Source organism: Myotis nattereri, assembly GCF_964212035.1.
Source record: "Myotis nattereri genome assembly, chromosome: 11".
In the NCBI taxonomy this organism is placed as follows: Eukaryota; Metazoa; Chordata; class Mammalia; order Chiroptera; family Vespertilionidae; genus Myotis; species Myotis nattereri.
In genome coordinates, this window is record NC_138086.1 from 40057135 (window position 1) to 40082923 (window position 25789).

At 35.5% G+C, this 25789-nt stretch overlaps 1 protein-coding gene across 1 annotated transcript in view; it reads right to left on the minus strand.

Annotated features, from left to right (window-relative positions):
- The window catches only part of SEMA3D (semaphorin 3D), a 193951-nt gene that overhangs the window by 32961 nt on the left and 135201 nt on the right, over positions 1-25789 (minus strand). The window contains exons 8-11 of the mRNA XM_081102746.1: positions 24252-24394; positions 7237-7351; positions 5935-6004; positions 2948-3092 (exon numbers count right to left, since the gene is read on the minus strand). Of these exons, the coding sequence (XP_080958872.1) occupies positions 2948-3092; positions 5935-6004; positions 7237-7351; positions 24252-24394 (473 nt within the window). The remainder of the gene's footprint in view (positions 1-2947; positions 3093-5934; positions 6005-7236; positions 7352-24251; positions 24395-25789) is intronic.

A 25789-nucleotide genomic window follows, 5' to 3' on the forward strand; every position in this document is an offset into this window, starting at 1 on the left:
ATTTCAGGGACGTGGCTGTGCCCGGAGGAGGGGAGTGACATGGCACGTGAGGGGTCATCATGCCTTCTATGGCATTCATCGCTCTTTCAGGCAGGAGCAGGGAAGTGGTGACCATGACCCACCTCTGCAGCAACTCCAGCCCACACTATAACCAGAGCCTAATGTCATTGGGATGGTCATTTCAATTTCTTAATATCAAAGGAATCAACTGCTGTATATAAGTATGCAAATAATTTTCGTTAATTAATGTAAATGGTTTCAGTCTCAAATTCTTTTTCTTATAACATCCAGATAGTTAAAAATGCTTTTTCAAATGGCCTGAATGGTCATAGTCTTTTATTTAAAACAAACTCAGGTAGAAATAGCACTGAATGTGATAGTCTATGATACTTAACCCCAGAATCCTAGTATGATAAAACTTTCCCAGCCAGAGCTCTCTGAATTTTAATCCTCTTTCTTACCCCCCCCAATACATATAACATATTCATTATTTATTACTAGGGGCCCAGTGCACAAATTTGTGCACCTTGAAAGGAACTGTGGGCAGCAAGGCTGCAGTAGGCACAGAGGTGGGTCTCAGCCTATCTTCCGTGACCCAGCCTGGGCCCTCCAGCCACAGTCCACACAGTCCCCTGTCTGCCCGCAGCCCTGTTCCCACTGCTGCCACTCCCACGCACTGATGGCACTGCCCCGCTCACACCCACTGAAGGTGTGGAGTGATTGGGGCCAGCGCCAGCAGCAGGTGTGAGCGGGACCTGGTGCCGTCAGCTGCCTAGTGGCAGCTGCTGCCCCAATAGCCCCTCAGGAGCAGGGGGAGGTGGAGAAGCCATCAGGGGCGATCAGGGCCGGCAGCTGCTGCTTGCACCTGCTGATGATATCAAGCAAACAGGACCTGCACCAGGCACTGGCCGCGGGTGCAAGTGGGGCTGGCACTGGCAGCAGGTGTGAGCGCCGTGCAGGACCTTAGCATGTGGGAGCAAAGAATTTATAGTAACCAGCAGAGTCTCGCCCCGATGGCAGCAACTGGCACCCCGCCTTGGTCTGGTGACCCCGCTCACCTGCTCCACCATTCTGTCACAGCCGATGCCTGCCATGTTCTGTGCACGTCCCCTGGTGGCCAGTGCACATCATAGCGACCGGTTGTTTGGTTGTTCAGGTTGTTCTGCCTTTTGGTCTATTTGCATATTAGCCTTTTATTATATATGAGGATATATACAGGGTGTACCAAAAATGTATACACATTTTAACAGCTCAATTTTGAAAATAGAATGCATTTTAATAAACACTGCCTTTATAAGTATTCAAAGTATGCACATACATTTTTGGGGACACCCTATATGTGTGTTTATTCAGTAAAAGATCTTCCATGGAAAGAGAAAATAAATATATTTTAACATCAAAAGTTTCTCATCTAGTATCTTAGTACAGGACTAAGATGTCGGGCTCTGCCTCCTGAGTCTCTGGGTTTACAACTCAGCTGCACCACTCACTAGCTTTGTGACCTTGGGCAGGACACTGCACCTGTTTGCGTCTGAGACTCCTCATCTGTAAATTAGCATTAATGATAATAGCACTTACTTCATAGACTCATTATGAAAATTAAGATTTGTGAAACCTTTAGAAGAGTGCTAATGCCCTGTGTTACTGTTACATATAAAAATAAAACAAGCAAGTACAGCTTTGATATACAAAGAAAATAAAGGAAACCACGAATATAATAATAATATTATTTGCAAAAGAAAAGTTGTTTCTACAAAAGTTGTGATTACCTAATAATCAGTCCAGAAACATCCCTGCAACATATTTATATTGAAGGATTATGAAGGGGAAATAGACATGGTTGTAAAGTGTGTTTCCCAGATTTAATTAGGCTACATAACAGGAAGATGAAAAGAAAATTCAGAAAGCCTGGCTACCAGCTGTTTCCCCTTTAGGAATGAACATATGAAAAAGCAAAATTCTGTAGAATTAGACAGGGTAGGTCAACAATTTTTCTCAGAGATTTTGATGATGATTTTAGATCTCTTGGTAGGAATATTCATACTAAATCCTAAATGGAAAAAAAGGCATTTTTATTTATATCAGTTCAATATAATATTGAATATTCAATATATATTGAATTAAAACAATATAATATTGGTTCAATAACCAATCCTTAAATATTTAAATAACAAACTGTTTTAATCACATCAACAATAAAACAGAAGCCATCCATTTATAATGCACATACTGATTTTAAACTGCAATGGTTTTTTAGACAGATGCATAAAGTCTAAAACACATTTCTTGTTTCATCTATGTTTTAAACACAATTTATAGTATTTGAATGGAATTTTGGACCCAGGGTTCTCTAGGTCCTTTCCTATCTAACCTATGCATATTATTCCAAGGAGCGGCACTAAAAGAAAAGAAAAGAAAAGAAAGGAAAAGAAAAGAAAAGAAAAGAAAAGAAAAAAAGATCAATGCATAACAAAAAAGGAGATAATTTGAATGAACGTTTTTAATTGATGTAGTTGTTTAAATGGGGACTCTAGCTACATATCGTGCTTTAGCTGGGGAATAAATACTTATTTGGCATTTCCTACTAATTTAGAATATTTGTCATTCTAGATACTAAATCATTTTGATGATTCTGCAGACTCATTGAGTCTATGTAAGTACTGTAAGTACTATGCAAGTACTATATAAGTACTACATTCTCAGCATAGTCTGCACTTTAAGATAGAGTCCATTGTTTCCTATATTACTCAAATTCTTACTCAGAAGAAAAATGTTAAATTCCAGTAAAGGCTGGAGATGTTAAAACATCACGTAAATAAATAATACTTATTTTTTTAAAAACAACACAGTACTTATTGCTGTGGTGAGGGATGTAGTTTATTACAACATATTTAAAAAGAGAATATGGGCGTAAGAAAGGTACTGCATTATTAAGTTGAATACATACAGTGCCAGGTCGGGGATAAGGAATTCTTCCATCATACTGCACCCAGCGGTGGTCTGCGCTTTCCTTATGAGCATATGGGCCATTAAACACCGCTCTGATGTCAGCCATGCTGTACACACAAACAGCAGAGCCTTTGAAGATGGAGCTGAAAGAAAGCAACATCATTCAATCCACAGTTTCCTTCGTTGGACACTCATTGAGCACAAATATGAGAGGTGCTGCAGACAAAATGTAGGTATGATCTCAAGGAGTTTATAGCCTGAATAAAGTGTATTAACAGTCATATCATGGGTAATTGCAGTAATCTAAGCAGCACACAGATAGGTACCCAATACTGGGCTGTCTGGTAAGTTTTCAGGGAATAGGTGACATCTAAACCAACAATGCATAAATAAGAATTTCCTAGAAAAACTGGAGGATAGAAAGAAATATGTAGAAAAAAGTATTATGTTTATCCACATGCTCTTAAATTTTATTTGAGGTTATTTCAGCATAATGCCCTCTAAAGAATTTAAAATGAAAAGGTGCATTATTTACTTCTTTTGAAAAAAAGGAATAATCTAGACATGTAGTTAATAATGATGTGTCTGTTTTCTTAAGTTGAGTGAATGACCATAAATACTGGGTATTTAATGTTTAATTAATTTAAATATGTTGAAACTGGGTCAAATGGGAGATCCATTTTTAATTTTTTGAGGAAACTCCATACTGTTTTCCATGGTGGACACAGTGAGTAGGGGGAGTGAGGACATGTGCTGAGGGGGTGGGAGGAGCAGGAACAAGCAGGAAGAGGTCAATGGGGGAAAAGGATTCATATGTAATGCTTTAAACAATAAAGAATTTTAAAAAAATGTTGAAACAGTCTTTTTTGCTCCTTCTTGTATTTGAGTTTACATGTGAGTCTTATCTGATGCTTAAAATTAAACTTAATTACACAGAGTTGGAGCACATGCAATTAAGAGGAAGAAAAGCTCCATGAAAATTTGACACAGTTTTGCCAACTAATGATGAAAACTGTTAACACGGCCATCAGATGTTCTGTTTTTGATTTATTTCTGGAAAATAAAGTACATTTTCTCTGAGTCTAAAACTTTCAATGATTGCTGTTCTAAAATACAACATCACCCTTTATGATCGAAGAGACATTATCATCTCAGTGCTACAAAAATGAGCTAAGGATTCTCTGAGCAGAAAGAACTCACTCATTAATATTCTTGGAATGATGTTAATGGGAAATATTGGGAGCTGACAGTAAACAGGCATCTGGGAGAAAACTAGCTGCTAAGAAGAGAGATGTTCCCATAAAAATCACATGACTAGCCTATGATATTTTAAAGGGATGATGCATCATGCTTAACGCCATTGCTATTGTTGCAGATTAATTACATCTTCTCATTGGACGAAGGCTGTGACATACATCCCAATATGGCCACAGTCTTCAGGGTGGCATTAAAAATAAGATAATAAAGTGCACCAAGAACAAAGAGCTACCTTTTAACTTTGAATTTAACTCTGGGTGGGCAGAACCTTGGTAGGAGGAAAAGAGAACTATCTTGGGGCTACACCACCCTGGCACATATCTGTGCCTTGTGTGTGGAACACACAGTGACTTCAAAGGCAGTTCTGTGAATGAAGAGATGCCAAGAGCCTAGGGCTGAGATACTTAACTGAGTAACTACAGGCACTTGCTCTTCTTGCACCTTGTAGTTCAGACATAAATTAGCAGGAAAATGGAGCAGAAAACAGCAGCTTCTTAGGATATCTTCTTTATTCTTACATTTAAATGTTTCACACGTTCTATCTTATAATGAACCAACAAGTATGTTTTCTGGTATATTCTGAACCAATAGTACATTTTAGTTTATACATAAGGTATAATGTATATGTAAATGAGAATAATGCCACAGAAATGAAATTATAATTTGCCTGCAAAATATCTTAATAATTTAATCAGAAGGAGGCAGTAAGACCATTTTTCTAATACCCATAGCAATACTGCCAATTTCTCCAATAATAATATCAATATACATTGATACAGATTGGTAGTGGAGCTGTGGAAAAAATGAAAAATATTTCAAAGAATATACTGTAAACAGTAATATATGGTATAGTTTGAACATGGCCCAATGTAAGTTACTGAATTAAATGCAATTAATACTCAATAAAATAAAGTAGTGTCCATATATTCTTTAAGAAAGCTTCATGGGTGCAAGGGAAACTTTTAAGGAAGTCACAAGATTCAATGACAAGTACCAGACAGTAGTATGCATAAAGAAGGAAATAATACAGGATGACAATTAGGAAATGACCTTTAGTTCTAGTCCCATTTTTACTACTAATTGGTTCCTCTTCTATGGCAAGTATACAAACTTCCTTTGCCTATATTAGTAGAGCAGTGATGATATGGTGATAATGGCAGCCAAACTCCCATCTTCCTAGGGTAATGGGGAAGTGCATATAAGATAGCATGTGATGACATTTTAAAGGTCAAGAGTGGCCCATCTCCTGTTTAGAGCTTAGCAACAAAACTGAGACATGTAGTTCTTTAGTATTACTACCTCTATGTCATACAACTTGGTATGTTTATTATGATTAGTATATGCATATGTCTTTGTATCCAGTCATTTTAGTCTGAGAATTTAGCTCACAGATATACCTGCTCACAGAGGAACTGGCATATGCACAAGTGTAGTCACTGAGGCATTATGCATACTAGCAAAGGACTGGAAACAATGGAACTATCTATGTACAGGGGACTGTTGAAATGAACTGTGACAAATGACACAGAGGACACTCTACTGGGGTAAAAAGAACAGAGAAGCACTGTATGTATTGACATTAAAATATTTATAGGAAACACGAGGTAAAAAGGAAAAGGAAAAAATGTGTATTTTTTCACACGAAAGGAAGGGACAAAACATATAACTGTACTTTTTTACTTATACATAACAATTCTCTAGAAGAATTACAAGCACTTTTTAACTTACCTGGTTGTGGTAAAGACTCCATATACTACAGGGTTTCTTTCATCTCTTGTGGGGAGTAAGTATATGTCTTCTATTAATGGGAAAGAAATAATGATTCACTATATTTTTAGCTTTTGAGTTAACATGTTTGCTTTTTTCTTTAATAATACAATATTTATGAAACTCTAAACAGTATATAAAATGAAGGTAACAGTGAAAGTCATTACATTACTACATGAGAAAGTAAGGGTAAAAGACTGGTTTTCTTACTAGCTATGTGACGTGGAATCAGACATTTCACCTCTTAGGTGTTACTTCCATCACCTATAAATGGAATGGTTTGCTTGATAATCTCCATCGCTATTTCCAATTAGGAGTATGTGATTTGACATAGAAATTAAAAACATAGGCTATTTTTATCCACCACTGTAAAAAGTGTTGTTCTGTAATTATGTCTACTTATTAGTGACTGATTTACCTATTTGGTAAATGTATGAAAATAGCCACACAAATTAATTGTGTGGTATTGCTTGTGTAATTATTTGTGCAGCATTGACACTAAAGTATGTGTAAAAATATTTTAAAATATTATTTAAGATGTGAGCATGCTTATAGTCAACATTCGAGATCATCCATGAATACTGATATATACTTTAATACTATAAAATACAATCCTAACAAAATCATCAGTGATGCCACCTTTTTTATACTGCCAAGAAAGACAAATTCAAGAAGATAAAAGCTAATAATATTAAATTTATATAAAACTGAAAAAGCTCCTTCTTGTATTAGCGTTGAGAAGTGTAAAGAGGGAGAATGAAAGAAGCTGTCTAATGCTTCTCTGAGTATTATTATTATTATTTAATTTTTTAAATGACCTTTATTGTTGAAAGTATTACAGGTGTTCCTCCCCCCTACCCTTTTAAAAAAAGTTATTATTTTTATTAACAAGTTGGAGGGACAGAGTTCAGCAAATCTCCTATGCTCTCCAGCAGGTGGCATCCACAGAATAAGGAACCCAAGGTCCTTCTACCTAGTGGTCCTTCCAAGTGAAGGACTACATGGATAGCGCATGGGCGTCGTAGTCCCAGGGCTACAATGTCTCTTGCTGTAGTTTTGTTTCCCTCTGAACTTTGAGGAAGAATTTTTCATTACAGACCTAGAGCACATCCGTGTTCTCTATATGTGCAAATTTAGTAAGAACCACTCCTTCAAGTTGTACTGGGCTATATAATCAGGCAGTTGGGGATAAAATAAAATAAATGCTGAATTAATTAGGCAATAAGACTTTTTTTAAAAAGAAAAATGAAACATGTGACTTACGGAGCTCATCAAAATGAGTATCTGCCCCATCACTTCCAGGAATTGAGCAAATCAATCTGGCCTTAAGAAAAGTTGTCCACTTGTTTATCAGGCTGCGTTGTCCTCCTACATCATTCTGATAAATAAATAAATAAATAAATAAATAAATAAATAAATAAATAAATAAATAGAAGAAGAAGAAGAAGAAGAAGAAGAAGAAGAAGAAGAAGAAGAAGAAGAAGAAGAAAATAAAGATACAGATTTACCATCATGAGTCTATCACCAACTGAAAATGGTGGTGACGACAGGCAGTGTCTATTAATGTCATTGCTTATAAAGACAGAGAGCCTACATATTCCAGTCTTTGAACTTTCAAATGAGAGAAAAGAGAAGAGGTCAGTGGGGGTGGGGGAAGGGTACATATGTGATACTTTCAACAATAAAAATTTTAAACAAATAAATAAATAAAAACTAAGAAAAAATAAAAGACAGTTTTGTCCCCCAGCGTTAAATGCTTTTCTCATGGCTAAATGAATTCAATGTAAGCAGCACCCCTCTACTAAATGAGTAGATGCATGTAAGGCACAAGTAAATAAGGCAGGCTTGGAATCAACTCCCATCTCCGCCAATTCTTGCTCAATGACCTACTAAAAGCTGTTTTCTCATAGATAAAATTTAATTAATGCTATGAGATAGGGTTATTTTGATAACTAAATGACAAATGTGTGAAGTGTTTAAGTATATTAATCTTGTATAAATGCTAGCACCGACTTGTATATTATGTATATGATTTAGGTCAATATTTGCATTTTTAGAAATATGCTTCAGTATAGATTAAAAAAATCTTCTCCAAATTTACTGCCCTACTAATTAACTCCAAGGCAACATAAACATATACATATTAAAGCAATCTTGATTTTCCATATTTTATTTTACTCTGGATTATTTCATTAAAATGCTTTTTAGACATTTAGCAAAATATAAGCATTTAAATCAATTAAATGGAATAAACAGGTGTATGTATGTTACATGCCATGAGTCAGCTCCAACTCCTGGTGGCCCTATGAGTGAGTGATGTCTACAACGTCCTGTCCTTAGCAGCCCCGTCCAGCTCCTGTAGACTCATGCCTATTGCTTCTTTTATAGAGTTAATCCATCTCCCATTTGGTCTTCCTCTTTTCCTGCTGCCTTCTACTTTCCCCAGTAATATCTTATTTTATTGTCTTTACTAAAGTATTCTGCTTCCTCATGGTGAGCCCAACATAGGGCAATGCCGTAGGACCCACTTGTTTGTCTTTCTGGCATTTCAGGCTATCAGTAGAGCTCTCCTCCAACACCATATTTCAAATGAAGTTTGGTGTGTTTTTTTCCTTTTGGTGTGTTTATTAGCTTTAAAATGGACCCTTGTCTGAAACCTTTGCCTATAGAAAACTATTTTCACTCTGAATTTGGTCCTGTCCACAGTGCAGGCTACACATCAGGATAATCAAATGCTGAGGCACATCCATTTCTTTTAGAGCACCCCATAGTTTCTCATGATTCACACAAAGGCTTTACTGTAGTCTATAATGCATAGACCAATCTTCTTCTGAAATTCTTTGCAGCATTTCATATCTAAAAAATGCTTACAACTGGAGTACCCCTTCCTTTTCTGAATCCAGCTTGCACGGCTGGCATTTCTTGTTCCATATAAGGTAGAAGTTTTTGCTGCATCACCTTGAGGATCACTTTACTTGTGTAGGAAATTACAGTAATGGTCCTAAGAGTTACTAGACTCCTCGGCATCTCTTTTCTTCAAAATGGGGATATGTCTTGAATATTTCCAGTTCCTAGGCCATTGCTTTGTTTTCCACATTTCTGGACATTTTCTTGTTATGATTTTGACAAAGTGGCTTGAAATAAATGTATTGGTATCCCATCTAACCCTGATGATTTACTTCTTCCCAATATTTTCAGGGCGGTTTTCACTTCTCTTTCTAGAATTACAGGCTCCTCCTCATAAAAATCTTCAGAGGTGCCAAAACCGGTTTGGCTCAGTGGATAGAGCGTCGGCCTGCGGACTGAAAGGTCCCAGGTTTGATTCCGGTCAAGGGCATGTACCTGGGTTGCGGGCACATCCCCAGTAGGAGATGTGCAGGAGGCGGCTGATCGATGTTTCTCTTTCATCGATGTTTCTAACTCTCTATCTCTCTCCCTTCCTCTCTGTAAAAAATCAATAAAATATATTTTTAAAAAAATCTTCAGAGGTATGCTTCATCCTTTGTCTCTTCTGTATGGATTTTCAGTGCACCTTCCACCTTCCCTTTATTTTCTCCTGGTCTGGCAATGCACTTTCTTGTGGGCATTTAGCATTCTCAGTTTAGGTTTGATTTTATTTTTCATTTCTTGAATCTTCTGATAGAGAGCTCTTATTTTTATTTTATTATTTTTGTTGTTGTCTTCTATCTCCTTGCATTGACTACTGTAATAGTTTTCTTTATCTCTACATGATAGTAATTGAAAAACTGTGTTCAGAACTCTAAGACTGCTTATGTCACTTGTCACTCTTATCTGACTTTAATAATTTTTAGTGTTTCTTCTGTCATCCAACCAAATACAATTAAACTATTGAGTAATCCACCATAAAAAGATATACTTACTATTTCTAATTTAATATGTCCTTATGAACACCAAATTAATATGATCTTTTTTTGTTTGACTCAACTAGATCTGCTATGCTTATAATTAATAAAATGAGACTGTCTCACAGTTTAGATGCTAGTATATTAAGCACTGAATTATCATCTCCAAAAGTTACTTTTGGGGCTACTATTTCCATTGATGTATTTACCTTTAAATATAAACTCTATAAAAAGGTTTACCCTTCATGTAATCTATGAGCTGTAAAGTTAATACAAACTTCACTGTCAAATTTCTAGGCTGTACATTTAGGAGCTGCCTGCCCAATGTTTCTTTCATCTTTGAAAATTAAATTAAATTACAGAAAAGCATCTGAATAACTGTTTCAAACAGGAAAATTGAAACTCATATAAATAGCTGCTATTCTTGAAGAAAATGGGAGGAGGAGGGAGAGATCCCTTTTAGTATTAACGTGAGTAATATGAACATGCGATTTTTAAGATGATATAATGACAGTAACAAAGCAAATCTCAGAAACCTCTTAGGTTTTGGGGAAATCTAAGAAGACAATTAAGATCCAGAGGACTGGATACCCTATTTATCTTTATAGTTTTAGTACCTAACACCATGACACCCAGAGTTAATCACATTTTACATCCCTCTGAACAACAGAATCATTTAAAGCAATAGCTCTGTATAATTATTACTTAACAATTACATTTTATTGAATTGCCCTTTAGGCTTATAACAAATAATTTAAAAAAATGATAATTTTGAAATTTAAAGATGACCAAGTGAAATAAAGTATTTCATTCATGAACTAAAATTCACACTTAACAAACAAGATATCACACCTCACAGACTGCTCTATGTCTCACTGTTTTAAAATTTGAATGATTCCAAGTCATTAGGAACTTGCTTTTAGAACATGTGTGCAGCTGAGTTTATGTGTGTTGGAGGCTAACTATACAGATATGTGTACATATGCATAATAGAAACACGATGGTAAGCACAGCAGTTACTTAGATCTTGGACAAACAAAAACCTTTTATGGAAGTTGTATTTTGACCCCGCTACTGTTTAGAATGGCTGACACATGGTGATAACAAAAAGAAAAATAACATCTAGTTGGTTTTCTAATAATTTTTAATTCTCACCAGAAAATGTACTTTCTTATTCCTTTTACCCAACAACTACTCCAGATGTGTCACTAACACCCTGCTTGCCAGGTGTTTAATAAATATCCTTAATAATTAGTGACTAAAAATACAAGATAAAATTAATGAAAGTCTTTAGGAAAGTATAGAGAAAACTATAGACAAATGCCAAAGAATTTGAATCTCCTTTGAATCTTATTTTTAGTGGGAAATTGAGGACAGGCTTCATTGAAGAATTAGATGTAATACCGTCTTTAAAATGATAGGTAGGTTCAGACATGCAGAGATCAGTTCAGGCAATAGTCTAAGTGCTGGAAACTAGGGGGAAAGGACAGTAGGTGGGATGATTCATAACATACATGGAGAACCAGGACAAGTTTGGTTTAGATGACGAATGGGATACATTGGAATAGGAAAGGACATGTTATAAACGTAAATCGGGGTAAGATCAAGGAAGGCCTTCATACCAGGCAAAGCGTCCATATGTTATTTAGTGCACAATGAAGAATTACTAAAAGATTTGGTAATTAGCAGAGAAGTAAAATAAGGGTTTTTTTTAAAGAAAATAAATACAAAATATATTGTATATAATAACTTTCTCAAAATGTGTATAATTGCTCTTAAAATTATATTTTGTATAAGGTGTTTCTATTAATTATCATTGCTCAATAATAAAAATAATCTGTGTATCAGCTAGCTATTGGATGATGTCATATGTCTACAGATGTGAAGGCAGATTTATCTAGATATGATTGTTATTGTAAGTGCTAATATCCTCAGGGCATTTAATAAATATAAATCCAGATATTAACATAAATGAGGAATATTGTACTTCCTCCTAACCTAATGTAATAACGAATCGTGTGTTAATGTATAGCAGTATTCCAGTGAGAAAATACATTATCTGGAATTATTCAAAAATAAATGTATTTTTAAATGATTTTCAAAATACAAGGTAAGTTATCTCTTCATCTTTCACATGACCCTTGATTTATAATATTCTATTTTCACACACCAAGCCTTTATGTTTTTTTTTTTTCAGCAGAGCTCTAGGTGTACTAAGCAGAGTTTTAGTTACAACCTTTCTATTTTAATGTATTCTTCTTACATACTTAGATATTTATTAAATTTTCATTGCCTAAGTGTATATTTTGAGAGAGTCAGCAATGAGTATCAAAAATGGTGTTGATTCAATTTATATATAAAGAAATATATAACTATCACAAATATAATTCCAGGAACTATGTTTGGCTTACTGCTTTACCACAGCACAGAGTGGTTCAAATTATTTTGCTAAATTAATAGATAGCTTGAATATTTGTTTGAGGACATTCCTTTAAAAGGTGTACATGTCACTGCTTAATCATAAAAGGCAGCAGTCACATTCTTCCTTTTATTAGATAAAAGTGACAATGAAGGCCATTTTGTTCAATAAAAATGACAATAAAGGTCTATTTTCAAATACCGCCCCTCTTTCTAACTGCAATTATCATCCATATTTAAGACAGACCGCGAAAAAATTCTAACTATTCTGCTAGCTCCAAATTTGTTGGACAGAAAAGGAATTTATACCATATTTGCATCGTTTTTAACCTGACAAATGGAAATGCAATCCTTTAAACAAAAGAATCTTCAAATATCCTTGCCCTACCCATCAAGCCACATTCCCTGGCCCCTCGGGAATAAAAGGATTTTAAAAAATCCAGGTCAAAGATGAAAGCCACCTGCTGTCAGCAAGGAAACAAGTATAGTTTCTGGGATAATAGCTCTCAGCAATGGATTATAAGCATTTAATGACTGGATAGTAATTCTTACAGACATCCAGAAGCCTGACCTGGATGGCAAAGTTCAATTCACAAGGAGTTGTATTTCTCCTGCAGAGAAGTGTCAGTGGCTGACTTTGTTGACCAGCTCTCAGTCCCTGGATTTGTTTGCAAATCCACACAATCCTCCTTGAGAACTTTAAGCCCACAAGAGGGCTGAAAGGGAGGCAACCGCTTTTGTATTAAAGTGTCACCTTCTTGCTTATTTGTGTGAAGTTCTAAAGAACACAACCTCTCACTAACACAATAGATTTATTATTGAGATGTCAGAATCAGCAGCTTTTAGTCACCCTTCACTCCTACACGTCTCCACTCTATCACAGCTTCTTTGTGGTCTGATTGCCAAAGCCTTGACATCCTCTACACAAAGATGCAGATGAAAGTAACAAAGAAATTAAGTGTAAACAAGCCCGACCACATGGGTTCAGTCTGGGTGGTGAGTGCAGAGGGTCCTTGTTTTCTTATTCCCTATAGCTTCTGATATGCTTGCTATATTAATTTTAAAGTGATTAATATAAAAGATAAGAAAAAAATTAAAATGAAACAAAACACAATCTACAATCTTTTAGCAACTGTAAAATATAGTATTTCTGAGTCATTTAGGTGATGGCTGCCATGTTATGAAATACTATGATCTTGTAATCACAGTAACTGTTAAAGGAGGCTGGTTGCTAGTGATTCCATTTTCCTTCCACTATCCCAGCAAATGCACGTCCCTATAAATCTTACATAGCCATGTAGAGTAGCTACAAGCTGTCACACATGAGCTCTTATTGAGTGTGTCTTTTGACCTTAGGGTCACTATGCTGGGTTCATCTGTTAAACACGATTTTGTCTATGTGCCCCATCCTCTTTGAGGATCTCTCAGCACTTTATAAATATTGTCATTTTCACCAGCATATTGGGAAACAGAAGCTTGTGGAAATGTAATGATGGACTATCAGCTCTAATGCTCTTAAATCCTGATGATTTTATAAATCAGTGAAATCTCCAAGATATTTGTGAACATGTATTCTATTAGAATATAGATGTGTATTCAGAAATTTGTAACCATACTGATGAGTTATATTGAAGGTTACCAGGCTTTTCTTATCAATAAACATTGGAGAATGACATACAGTAAGCACTTTGAAAAAATGGTTTGATGCTAGAGTCAGAGGTTATAAATTCTCCTTTGCTTAAAGTTTAGTTCTTTTGCCTAATGCTGCTCTTCTGCATCTTTGCGCAGGAATATCCTGGAACACTTTGAAAACCGTGCTCTTAGCATCTTTTGTGCACCTTCTCCCCAGTATAACACATCAATAACATTTAATCTCAGAATATAACACATCAATAACATTTAATCTCAGAGATTTTAACTTGAATTAACTCTGCCCACCTTCTTTTGAAGTGTGACCTAAATACTAGAGTCATCTAAATCAATAAAATAGTGTTTGTTTTCATAACTGAAATAGTCACACTGAAGCAAACACACAATTGATCCTTTTAAAAATTCAACAAATAAGATTAGGGCGATTTAATACTCTTGTGTTTTCAATGTTATTATTTCACTACATCATTCATATGCTTATCTGATATGCCACTTATAATAACAGCTGTACCTGGCAGGTCTTAAGTAGTCTTGTGTTGACATATGCCTTCAAATTGCCTAAAGACCCAGTTGCACCAGGAAATATTGGAGATGTGATCAAGCGACTGGCGTGTCAGAGCAATTGTCCAATTTACTCTTATCTGTACTGCCTCAATCTTCATTGTGTTTTTTCTAGGGATATATTTTATAATCTTTGTAAACTTAATATGGATGGTCTACTAAATGGTATATGTAAGTAAATAATAGTAATAATAATAATCTAAACACAGGATGGCCTATTTAGAAACTTGAAATTATAATCATGTGTGAGAGAAATCATAAGTAAAATCTAGAATGAAATCTCAAGAGCCTGATTAGAAGGGCATTTCATATACTATACTAAAATAGATGGTTATACTGAGAGGGAGAACTTAAATGAAGATATTTAAATATGTTTATTGAACTAATGAAAGATAGTGAATTACACCCACTGAATAAAATCACAGTTGAAAATGTTGCATTCCTTTTCAGCCTATGAGTCTTCTTTGCAATATGCTGTAACAGTATCATGTCACTGTTTCATTGAGATGCCAAAAAAAGTTCTGACCACTAAAATATAAAAGCAAAAATAAAAACATACATATAAAGTCTTCTGCTTTGTCTTCTAATAACCTTGAAATACCTTAATAGAAAAAAGCACACACAACTATGCAAACTGAGACATCGCAGACAAAGGAGGGGAGAAGAAAAAGCACGCAAAAGACTTGTATGGCAGGTATTCAATGCAGTGGTTTTCAAAGCAATCAGCTCTGTGGAGGCTCTCAAAGCAAAAATACAATTTTTCGCTTAAAAAAAGAACTCTAGTGTTTAGAGATGACTGTTTTTCATTTGTCATTAGAGAGATGAAATGGAGAACATGTTTTTCAAGCTACTTCCAAAACTTGTAAAAATTAGAAATGTAGGATTTGGATAATATACAATATTTTTTAAAAATCCCTTTTCTAAGATTTAACAGATTAAAATGAGGTAAATCTAGACATAATAGGCAGTCTTTTTCAGGTAGGATGAGAGTTCATTAAACAATAAAAAGCTAGAGCCAGCCCCATAAACCCTCGCGTAGGAATTTCTGACAGGAAAACAGATGGTAGTGGAGCAAAAGCACATCTGTAACTCGTGGGCTCTAAATCTCTCATTTAGGTTGTAAGTGGCATGCTGAAAGTAAGCAAAAAACCACAACCTGGCGGAGATCAATAAATACGGAAAGTGTCATCGGCCTAAAAACACAAATCTTCAAAGGTAGCAATTGTCCAAATAGGGCCATATATCAAAATAGACAATGGAAGGGGAATTGAGGCAAAGGGCTATTAATTAGCCCCCCCACCCCCAGGCAAGTTATGTGAAAGGGCCATCCAAACTGAATTCCTGGCATGGACAAAGGAAATACTGCAGAACAAAAAAGAGAACTGGCATAACCTACCCCTGGAATCCGGTGTGGCTAGCATAAGTAAGCTTAATGGACAATGCTTCCAAAAATGAACAGAATCCAAAAATAATGCAAAACAGCCTTGAGGCGGAAAGTTGTAAGCAAACCTCACTGAAGTGACTGGAATTTCCACACATTAACTTACAGGGTGGTTCTTCAAGGGACACACACACACACACACGGCAAAGAACATCAGATAGACAGAAATAATAGTACCTAAAAGGACTAACTTGCAAAGTAAATAGAGAATTTTTTTTTCCAGCGGGTTTATTTCATGTTGTTTCACCTGTAGGTTCAGTCAGCATTTCTTACCTTACCAAGCAGATCTGTGTAATTTACCACCTGTGAGAGCAGTCCAGGGTATAAGGTGCCCCATCTAGTGCTTGAAAATATCGGCTGTTGTACAGAATTAACAAATCATAGAGCCTGGCAAGGACTTTAGAAATCATTCTAGGCTAAGTCCCATATCCTATATAATAAAAACATAAAATACAAATAGACTGAACGGCCGAATAGCAGAACGACCATCGACCATCAGGACGACCATCCAGGACCACGTTACGACACCCACTGGCACCAGGCCAGCCAAGGCAGGTGTGGCGTGATGCGATTGGTTGGGGACCCTGCCTCCCTCTGTGAGAGAAGCCTGGGTCCTGGGTGCCAGAGGGACGCCAGGTGCCGGCAGCTGGGGGAAGGAAGGCCTACTCTTGCATGAATTTCATGCATTGGGCCTCTAGTTTTAAATATGAAACAACTGAGAACATAGTTTGACTGGATAGTATTGACACAACTGAAAGATAATTCATAAGTAAATGTGTTCTGCCATGTGCAATGATAAGCATATTGGATTTCAAAGAGATTCTGTGGATGATGAAAGTATTTGTTCTCCTGAGACTGTCATTGATCAACATACCCTATGAAATTATCTTCCAAGTCAATTTCTTTACTATTTAGTATCTCTCCCTGTCCATACCTTTTGTCCAAAATTTGCATTGTTCAAATTATTGATACGATTTCACCAGACATGTCTCCAAATTCTTTTGACTATGTCCAGAAATAAGATCCAAATATTGCTAAAAATGAGGGCAAAGTAATGACAGTATATTCAGCCTTTAAAACTAATAATTAACTCTTCCAGTAACCTTTGTAACTAACCTGCCTCCAGCCTCCCAATACACATCTACTATCACTCTTCCTCTCCTAAGCACAGTTAGTTGAACTGGCTCCAAAAATGTGCATGTATAACGTGTGTGTGTGTGTGTGTGTGTGTGTGTGTACATGATTTTTGACATTTAACTCGCTCTGGTATGGTCATGTACTTACATTATTTACAAGTCAGTCTCTTAGATTGTTAATTGCTTAAAAACAAACACGTAAGTCACCCTTCCTCAGTTTTCCAGTACCTTCCTCAGTGTCTGTCACATTAAAATTCATATGATCTCACATAAGCCTTTCCTTTGTCTGGTAAAAGAGTAATGGGAGAGATGGGTGTCCTCATTTTCTAAGTTAAGAAACTGAGCTAGGAAGAAGTAGAGCAGAGATGTAAACCTAGATCTGATCTCAAGTTGAATATTCATATCACTTGGGCAAAAATTATTATCCTTACTGCCAAGTATAACACCAATTTTAAATATATATATATATATATATGTATACATATACATATATATATATGGATTTCAGAGAGGAAGGGAGGAAGGGAGAGGGAGAGGAAGAGAGAGACATCAATGATGAGAGAGAATCATTGATCAGCTGCCTCCTGCACACCCCCTACGGGGAAGCAAACCATGGCCTCCTAGGTTCATAGGTCAATGCTCAACCACTGAGCCACAATAGCTGGGCCTAACACCGATTTTCAATCATAGCCTTACCTGACTTCCTTCTGGTGTTGACATTACTGGCAACTGCTTTTGTCTTTAGTTTTTTTTTTCTTCTTTTCTTTGACTTCTAACAATATTTGTGCCCAGTTCTCCAACTAGGTATCAAACTATTTTGTCTCAGTTGTATTTTTAGACATTTTCAGTTGTTATTTCTTAAATGCCATTGTCTCTCAGGTTTTGTCTTTTCTATTAGATCTTGCACTACACATTTTCCTGGGCAATTTCAGACACTTTAATGACTTTAAGAACCACCGCTATACTGGTAATTTCCAAATTCATGAGTCTAGACCAAGCATGTCAAACTCACGGCCTGCGGGCCACATGCAGCCCACTACAAATATTTTTGTGGCCCAGCCAATATAACAGCATGTAAGAAACGTTTTAATAAAAATTTCATAACTTAATTTTTACAATATCCTGTTATACATAATTATTAATATCGAACTACAACATTCGCTAATGACTGATTATTATAATCGTGTTGCATTCATTTCCCTTACACGCCTTATGTTCAGGCACACGGTTTCTCTCCACTAATATTAGCAGTGAATACTTTAGCAGCCGATTGCCACGTCATTAGTCTTGGACTGACTTGCTTGGTGTGCGCAACAGGAAATATTTTGCTTTTGGAGAACAAGAAAAATAGGTTTATTTGTGTTACGCTTATTAATTTGTGCAGTTATTCAGTGTCTGGTAAGTTAATGTTCAAGACAAAATATTAATTTTTATTTAAAATGCTCTATTATTTTAAGTTAACAATTACTCATTTATTTCAGCCCTTTGTATTCAGCATGTCTCTATCGAAATAAACCTACGTTTCTATGAAAATTGAAGCTTTTGTTTATTTGCGGCCCACATGAACTTAAACTTCGTTTACTTGGCCTGTGTTAGCCTTTGAGTTTGACATGCTTGGTCTGACACTACTGCTGGCTCTTACTTTTCAAGTGGATATTATGACAGCATATCCCAGAGCCACATCCAGTTCAACATGTCCAAATATGAAACCTATGCCCATAAAATTTTTGGTGTCTCTTTCCCCAAATTTCAGAAGGTATCTCTTTGCACATTTTCTTAATTTCTGCCTTATCTTCTGGAAACCACAATTACTAAGAATATAGGAGACCTTGTCTATAGGGCAAGTACCAAAGTCTCTGGGAAAGGACTAAGGGAGAATTAAAGATCTAATGGGAGAGGAACTTGTTGCAGACTGGCATGTACTAGTACATGATGGAGTCAATATCTGCAATGTCAGTCAGTGTAATTTTTAAACAAGAAAGATAAGGCTTCTGGAGACTTTAGAAATTGCATGTACGTTTTAAAGGGAAAACAGTCACTATCATGATAATTTTCCACTTATTACAATCCAGTCACAGTGAATTTCTTTTAATTCCTTCAATGCTTTGAAAAACCCATCTCTGAGATTTCACATGTGTTTTTTTTTCTGCCTAGAATATTCTTTTTTTAGTTTATTTTTATTGTTGAGGTTATTACATATGTCTCCCATCCTCCCCCACCTTTGCTCCCCTCCACCCAGCTCCCATCCCACCCCTGGCCTTCTCAGCACTACTGTTTGTGTCCATTGCACATTTATGCACATACATTTTTTGGTTAATCTCTTCTTGCCCCTCCCCCCCTTCCCTCTGAGATCTGTCAGCCTGTTGCATGCTTCCATGTCTCTGGACCTATTTGTTCATCAGTTTATTTTATTCTTTAGATTTCACATATGAGTGAGATCATGTGATACTTGTCTTTCTCTGACAGGCTTATTTCGCTTAGCATAATGCTCTCCAGGTCCACCCATGCTGTCTCAAAGGGTAACAGATTCTTCTTTTTTACAACGGCATAGTCACATAGTCCACCTAGAATATTCTTTTCCATATCTGCCATCATTGCCATATAATTCCCTAATCCTTTCCAACATTGGTTCAAAAGCCACTTTTTCAGAGATACCTTCCACTCATTTTTCCTAACTGCACCCTGTGGTTTATTTTATTATAGCATTTACCACACTTGCCAATTATATAAACATAATCTCTGTTTCCTTGTTTAATGCATATATCATCTACTAAGTTGTAAACTCTATGAGTACAAGTATAATGTCTTTTTTCAAAAAAAACTTCTATAAAACCATTGTCTAGCATAGTGTCATACACAGGTCAATTATCAATAAATGTGTAAAGTAAATGAATGCTTTGGTAGTCTATACTCCTATTATAGCCAGTAGCCACATGAAGCTATTAAAATAAAACAACATTAAAATTCATTTCCTCAGTCGTACTAGTCATATGTCAACACGAACAGCCACATGCTACTGTGTTGGGGAGTACGGATGTGGAACATTCCCATCACCACAGAAAGTTCTACTGGACAGCACAAGCCTACAACAAACAATTCATAGAGTGGTGATAAATTAAGGACCTCTTAAGGATTTCTATCTTAGAAATCTCTCTTGAACTTACCCATATATCTTCATTCCTACTATCTTTAGAAACCCACCTAACATGTCTCCCAGGCACAATATTTCTCAACCCAGATGCATTCCTCAAATTATTGCTAAATATATACTACCTATCAAGTCACTTATCTGCTTAACACATTTACAACTTCTCATTGCCTACAGCATAGAGTTTAAACACCTTAACATAGAAACAAATTTTCTTATCTTCCAACTAACCACCCCAAACTTAAAAGGCATTACTTCCATTTATACCCCTGAGTTCCACTTGCATGATTTCACTATTCTGGAAGCAAATTATACTCTGTGGCAATGATGCCTAAAATACCTGTTGCTTCCCCTTTAGGACACAATTTTTTAGCTTCACTGAATTGCACATAGATTTCTCAGCTCTAACCTCTACCATATTATATTGAGATTATCTTTTTATACCTGTTACCCTCACTGTACTATGAGGTTTTAAGGAAAAGGGGTAGAAGCTTACTTACTTCCCAGTGCTTAGTGAACTGCATTTTGCATAGAACTTATATTTTATTGTTGTTGAAAAAATAAAATAATAAAATAGTGAATAAATGGATTATGAAATTTAAAAATATTCCCCTTATTCTGTAAATGATTCTTTAGTTATTTTTGCATAATTTCAACTACTTTCGAAACCCCCTCCCCATCAATCACTATAGACTACTCCGTCTGAAAAGAAAATGTTTGACTAGTCAATAAAACAACTTCTCCTTTAGGAGCTGAAAAAGTGGAGAGCGCTTAAACTGTCAATAGTTTTCCATTGGGCTGAAATTATATATTAAAAATTAAAACAAACAACAATTACAGCAAAAACAAAAAACCTGAATATTTCCAAATACGTATGTTCTATGGAAAAATCCTGGTGGAAAAATAATATAAAGAACTGCCAGGTTAGTGAAAAGCTCTGTACACTCAGTGCAGTCTGCACAGTTAACTTAGTTCTCTCTAACATGATCTCTTTGTTCTGAAATCTTTGCTTGTGTATATCAAACATAATTTTATTTCATAGCAAAGATGCATTCTGTTATTTATTATTTGTTGAAAAAAGAAAAACAATCTTATACTATCAAATGGGGGTAAAAAAATAATAAAGAGTAAGATATACCAAATAATGTCAGAATAACACTTTTTATGTGAAAAACATGTAACAACAACAATGATGATGCTGACTTTGTTCATAATTTAAATGGAATATCCCATGGCTGACACTTAAAGTCTATATTATATTTTTATTAAATAATTTTATAAATGGTGCAACCAAATTTACTCTTAATATATTTTTCCACCTCGAAGGTTAGCTTACAGTATATTGACAGTAACAAAAACATTACTCAACATCATAAATTAATTTTTATCAACTAATTGGATTAAATCTATCCAGAAATAAGTATTGCACTATTAAAATTAAACTTTTTTGCTTTTTGCAGGATGTGACATTTTAAAAAGATTTTTAATCTTGTCAGTGAAGTCTCCATTTAGAAATGCTCTCTTTTTGCCACACATTAATCCTAAGTTATTAAATAAAGTTGAAGCCAATGGCAGAGTGCATTATAATTGAGAAATCACAAAGAAAGCATTTAGAACCAAATATTGTAAACTTTGGCCAATAGATCATATGTGAAGTGGGAAATTCAAAAGATGGCATTCAATTAAAACAGAGATTGAGTAGAGATACACTAATGTGAGAACCTCTATTATATCTTTTTTTTGAAGAAAACTCATCCATCACATGTCCTTATTTGATCTCACAATTTGTTAGCTTTTTATCCAAAAACAATAGCATGACAAAATCTTGCTGTGTGGCCTCAGAGGTTTTGTGTTGGGAAGACTCAAGTATTAGAATTCTCTCTGCCTTTTCAGTTTTATAGGACTTTGTTCATAGTTTAAACAAAATATCCATAGCTGACACTTAAAGTCTATACTATATTTTTAATAAAGAATTTTATATATAAATGGGGTAACTAAATTTCTTTTTAATTTATTTCTCTACCTCTAAGATTAACTTTCAGTATATTGATAGTAGAAAAAACATTACTGAACATCCTAAATTAATGTCCATCAATTAATTGGATTAAATGTATCAAGAAATAAGTATTGCACTAGTTCATAGAACATACAGTTGTTAAACTAGTTAATCAGAAAGTGACTCTTAAAATACATTTAATTGACTACAATTCTCATGATTTCTTTAACATAGCTCACTTATACAAATGTTGTCAATCCACACCACAGCCTTTCAGGGTCAGGGTACTGCTGTTAAAAGGCATGCTTCAGCACACCAACACACTAGCAATGGCCATTCATCTCTAGTCAAGAGGCTTCAAGAGAAATTACTGTGAATTCTTAGACTCTGAAATAATAAGGATGTTTTTTAGAAAGCCTGTCCCCTGGGGGTAAAGGGATCAGTGGGAGACAGCATTATGGACTTGGACACTAGGTAAAGAATCACCTGTGCTCCCAGGTTGGCCTCACTCAGAAGTCATGTTTTCACTGGTACATTTAAGTGCAGTGGTGGTTTGTATTACTGTCCCTGGAAGTGTTCAAAAGCCTGAGGGCACAGCTCGAGACAAAAAGGTAATAGGCTCAGGTAGATGCAAGAAAACGAAAGGTTTGAAAGACCTAAGTAAGCTTCCCACTGAGAATATGTATTAGTTTAACAGCTCTTCCACTTAATAACTGAGTTAATACTGAAGGCGCATATCTATTTAAGAAAAGTGACTTTGCTCTGGCCTGGGGCAATTGGTTGGAGTTTTGTCCCATACACCAAGGGTTCTGGGTTTGATTCCCTGTCAGAGCATGTACCGTACTTAGGTAGGGGGATCAATCCCCAGTGGAAGTGAGGACGAGAGGCAACCGAAGGATGTTTCTCTCTCTTTTTCTCTTTCTTCCTCTCTCTCTAAAAATCAATATAAAGCATGTCCCTAGGTGAGGATTGAAAAGAAGAAAGAAAAAAAGGAAAAGTTATTTTAGTAAAAATAAATCCAACTAAAAAAATAATACACTAAAGTCATAAGTAGATCCAGTAGCACTATTATTCCACAAAGCTTGTATTCACTCAAATGAGAGCATTTAAATATATATATATATATATATATATATATATATATATATATGTTTTTAATTGATTTTAGAGAGAGAGAAAGGGAGAGGGACAGAGAGATAGAAGATAGATAGAAACATTGATGAGAGAGATACACTGATCAACTGCCCCTACCAGGAACTGAGCCCAAAACCTAGGCATGAGCCCTGCCAGGGAATCAAACCAGTGACCTCCTAGTTCATGGGTTGACGCTCAACCACTGTGCCATACTGGTTGGACCAAATGACAGCTCTGATGCCACAAAATGGAAGTGTCTCATAGAGTCTGCATTTTCCTGTAATTTACATAAAACAGCAGTACTAAAATAAACTAATTATGTTCTTCAAAATAATTATTGCATTTTGATTTGTTTGCTCTTTTTTCTCTTTATTTCATTTTTTTTCAGAACCTAATCTAGATTAATGTTCTAATAAATTCATTATTATAATACTAGATCCACATTTTCAGCTTATTTGACCCAGGTAAAGATATATAATTTTAGATGTGTGATGAGATCTGTGTTTTGATAAAAATACACGATATGATTCTTTTAGTGTTTAACTTACTCTAGGGATTATTAAATTGCTTTCAATTTTTAAATGCGATTATTTAATGTATAAGAACATTTTAATCTCTACAAATTAGGACATGCAGTGACTTTACTGGAATATCAATAATTAGCAAAGGGATATAGCATAAGTGAAAGGAGTGAGGTGCCAAAGAGACTCACACCTGGGCAACAGCTCAGGCACTGGAAAAGGAAACTGTAACATTGGAAAGCTGAATCATTTTTTTCCTTTTCCTTTCAGATCTGAAAAATCATGCACGTAAGACAGTATGACTATATCTCACCAAGTATAAGTAGTGGACACCAACTTTTACTTCCCCATTACATGGGTAATTGTTCAGACACATACACACATGCTTAAGTAAAATAAATATATCTTGCCTTACAAACTCTTCCAACTCGAGAAAGAATTGTCTTATCCGAAGTACTGCCTTCTTGAGATGATTCACGAAAGAAGAAATATATCTTATCATCATCTGGATTATAGGTGTCTGGTATGGGGAAAGTCCCAATAAATTTGGCACCTGTTTGAAAGGAAAGAAGCTATAGATTAAAATACTGGGATAATTTAGCCACGACACTACTGGCATCATTTGTACATAAAACAATTAGCAGAATTTTTAAAAAATGAACCATGAGTGGAATGTGGGAAATGAGACAGAGAAAAAATAAAAATGATACCCATAGAAACATGTATTCGCATGAAGATGTCCTGAACAAGTTATGGAGGAGCTCTAGAGAGCAGGTGAGAACATGACTGGCTGATATTCACACTGTTTGCACCTCAACTAAATTACTTAACTTACCCTTTCACACCTGGAGATTCTATGACTTATATTCTTTTATATGATGGAGTCACTGCTTTTTAGACACTATATCTATTGTAAAAAGTTTAGGAAAAACTATAAACATACCCTAAATTGTGTTATATTAGGAAGTAATTTGCTGCATTTTGTGTAATTGCCAAAGGGGAAAAAAAGAAAAACAACAACAACAAATAGTGCATGGATCAACTCCAGTCTAGGCTTTGATGACATTTTCTCTAGGTTCATATCATGTCTTTGCCACCTACTGGAAAGGTGACCTTGAGCAAATTATTTATATTCTCCATGCCTCAAGTTACTCACACCTAATAGGAGGCTACCAATATCATCTACCTACTTGGATAACTGATACCATGAATTAATAATATATACATAAAGGACTTAGTATCTGACAGTGACTGACACATAAGTATTCAATAAATGTTTATTATTAAGATGATGATTACAATGATAATTATTATTGTTATTATGACCACAAACCAGAAAAATTGTGCACATACAAGCAATTATTAGTATAATATGTAGTGCCTAATAATGAAATAGTTCTAAAAGTGCTGCATGGAAAGATGTCCATAATACAGAGTAGGTAAAAAACAAAACAAAACAAAACAACAAAAAAAAAACATTGGCAATACTTGAAACCCTTTGCTAGTTCAGAAATAATCCTTTTGACTAAGACAGTGGTTGAGAAATAAAGAAAGGACTTCAGCTAAATGGAAAATACTAGATACCTGGAAGGAAGCACAGAGCATTGTTCAGAGAATAGAAGAAGTAAACAAGAGAAGATAACCCTACACACACACACACACACACACACACACACACACACACACACACACATATGTATATAATAAGAAATTAGGGGTAAGAAGGATCAACACTGCCTTCTCTAGAGATTTGCCCAAGGGATCTAATTGTGGTGTAGCTATCCCCCACAAATGCAGAGCAGTTCAACAGACAAAAGTTCATGTTTGATTCCAGCTGATGGGTAGTTCAGTCTTTATCACCCCAGATCTATGGGTCAGCCTTGGTCGCCCCCCAACTGTTCCTCTGCTTAAATGAGAGGTGTTGAGAGGAAAAGGAGGGTGGGAGGAT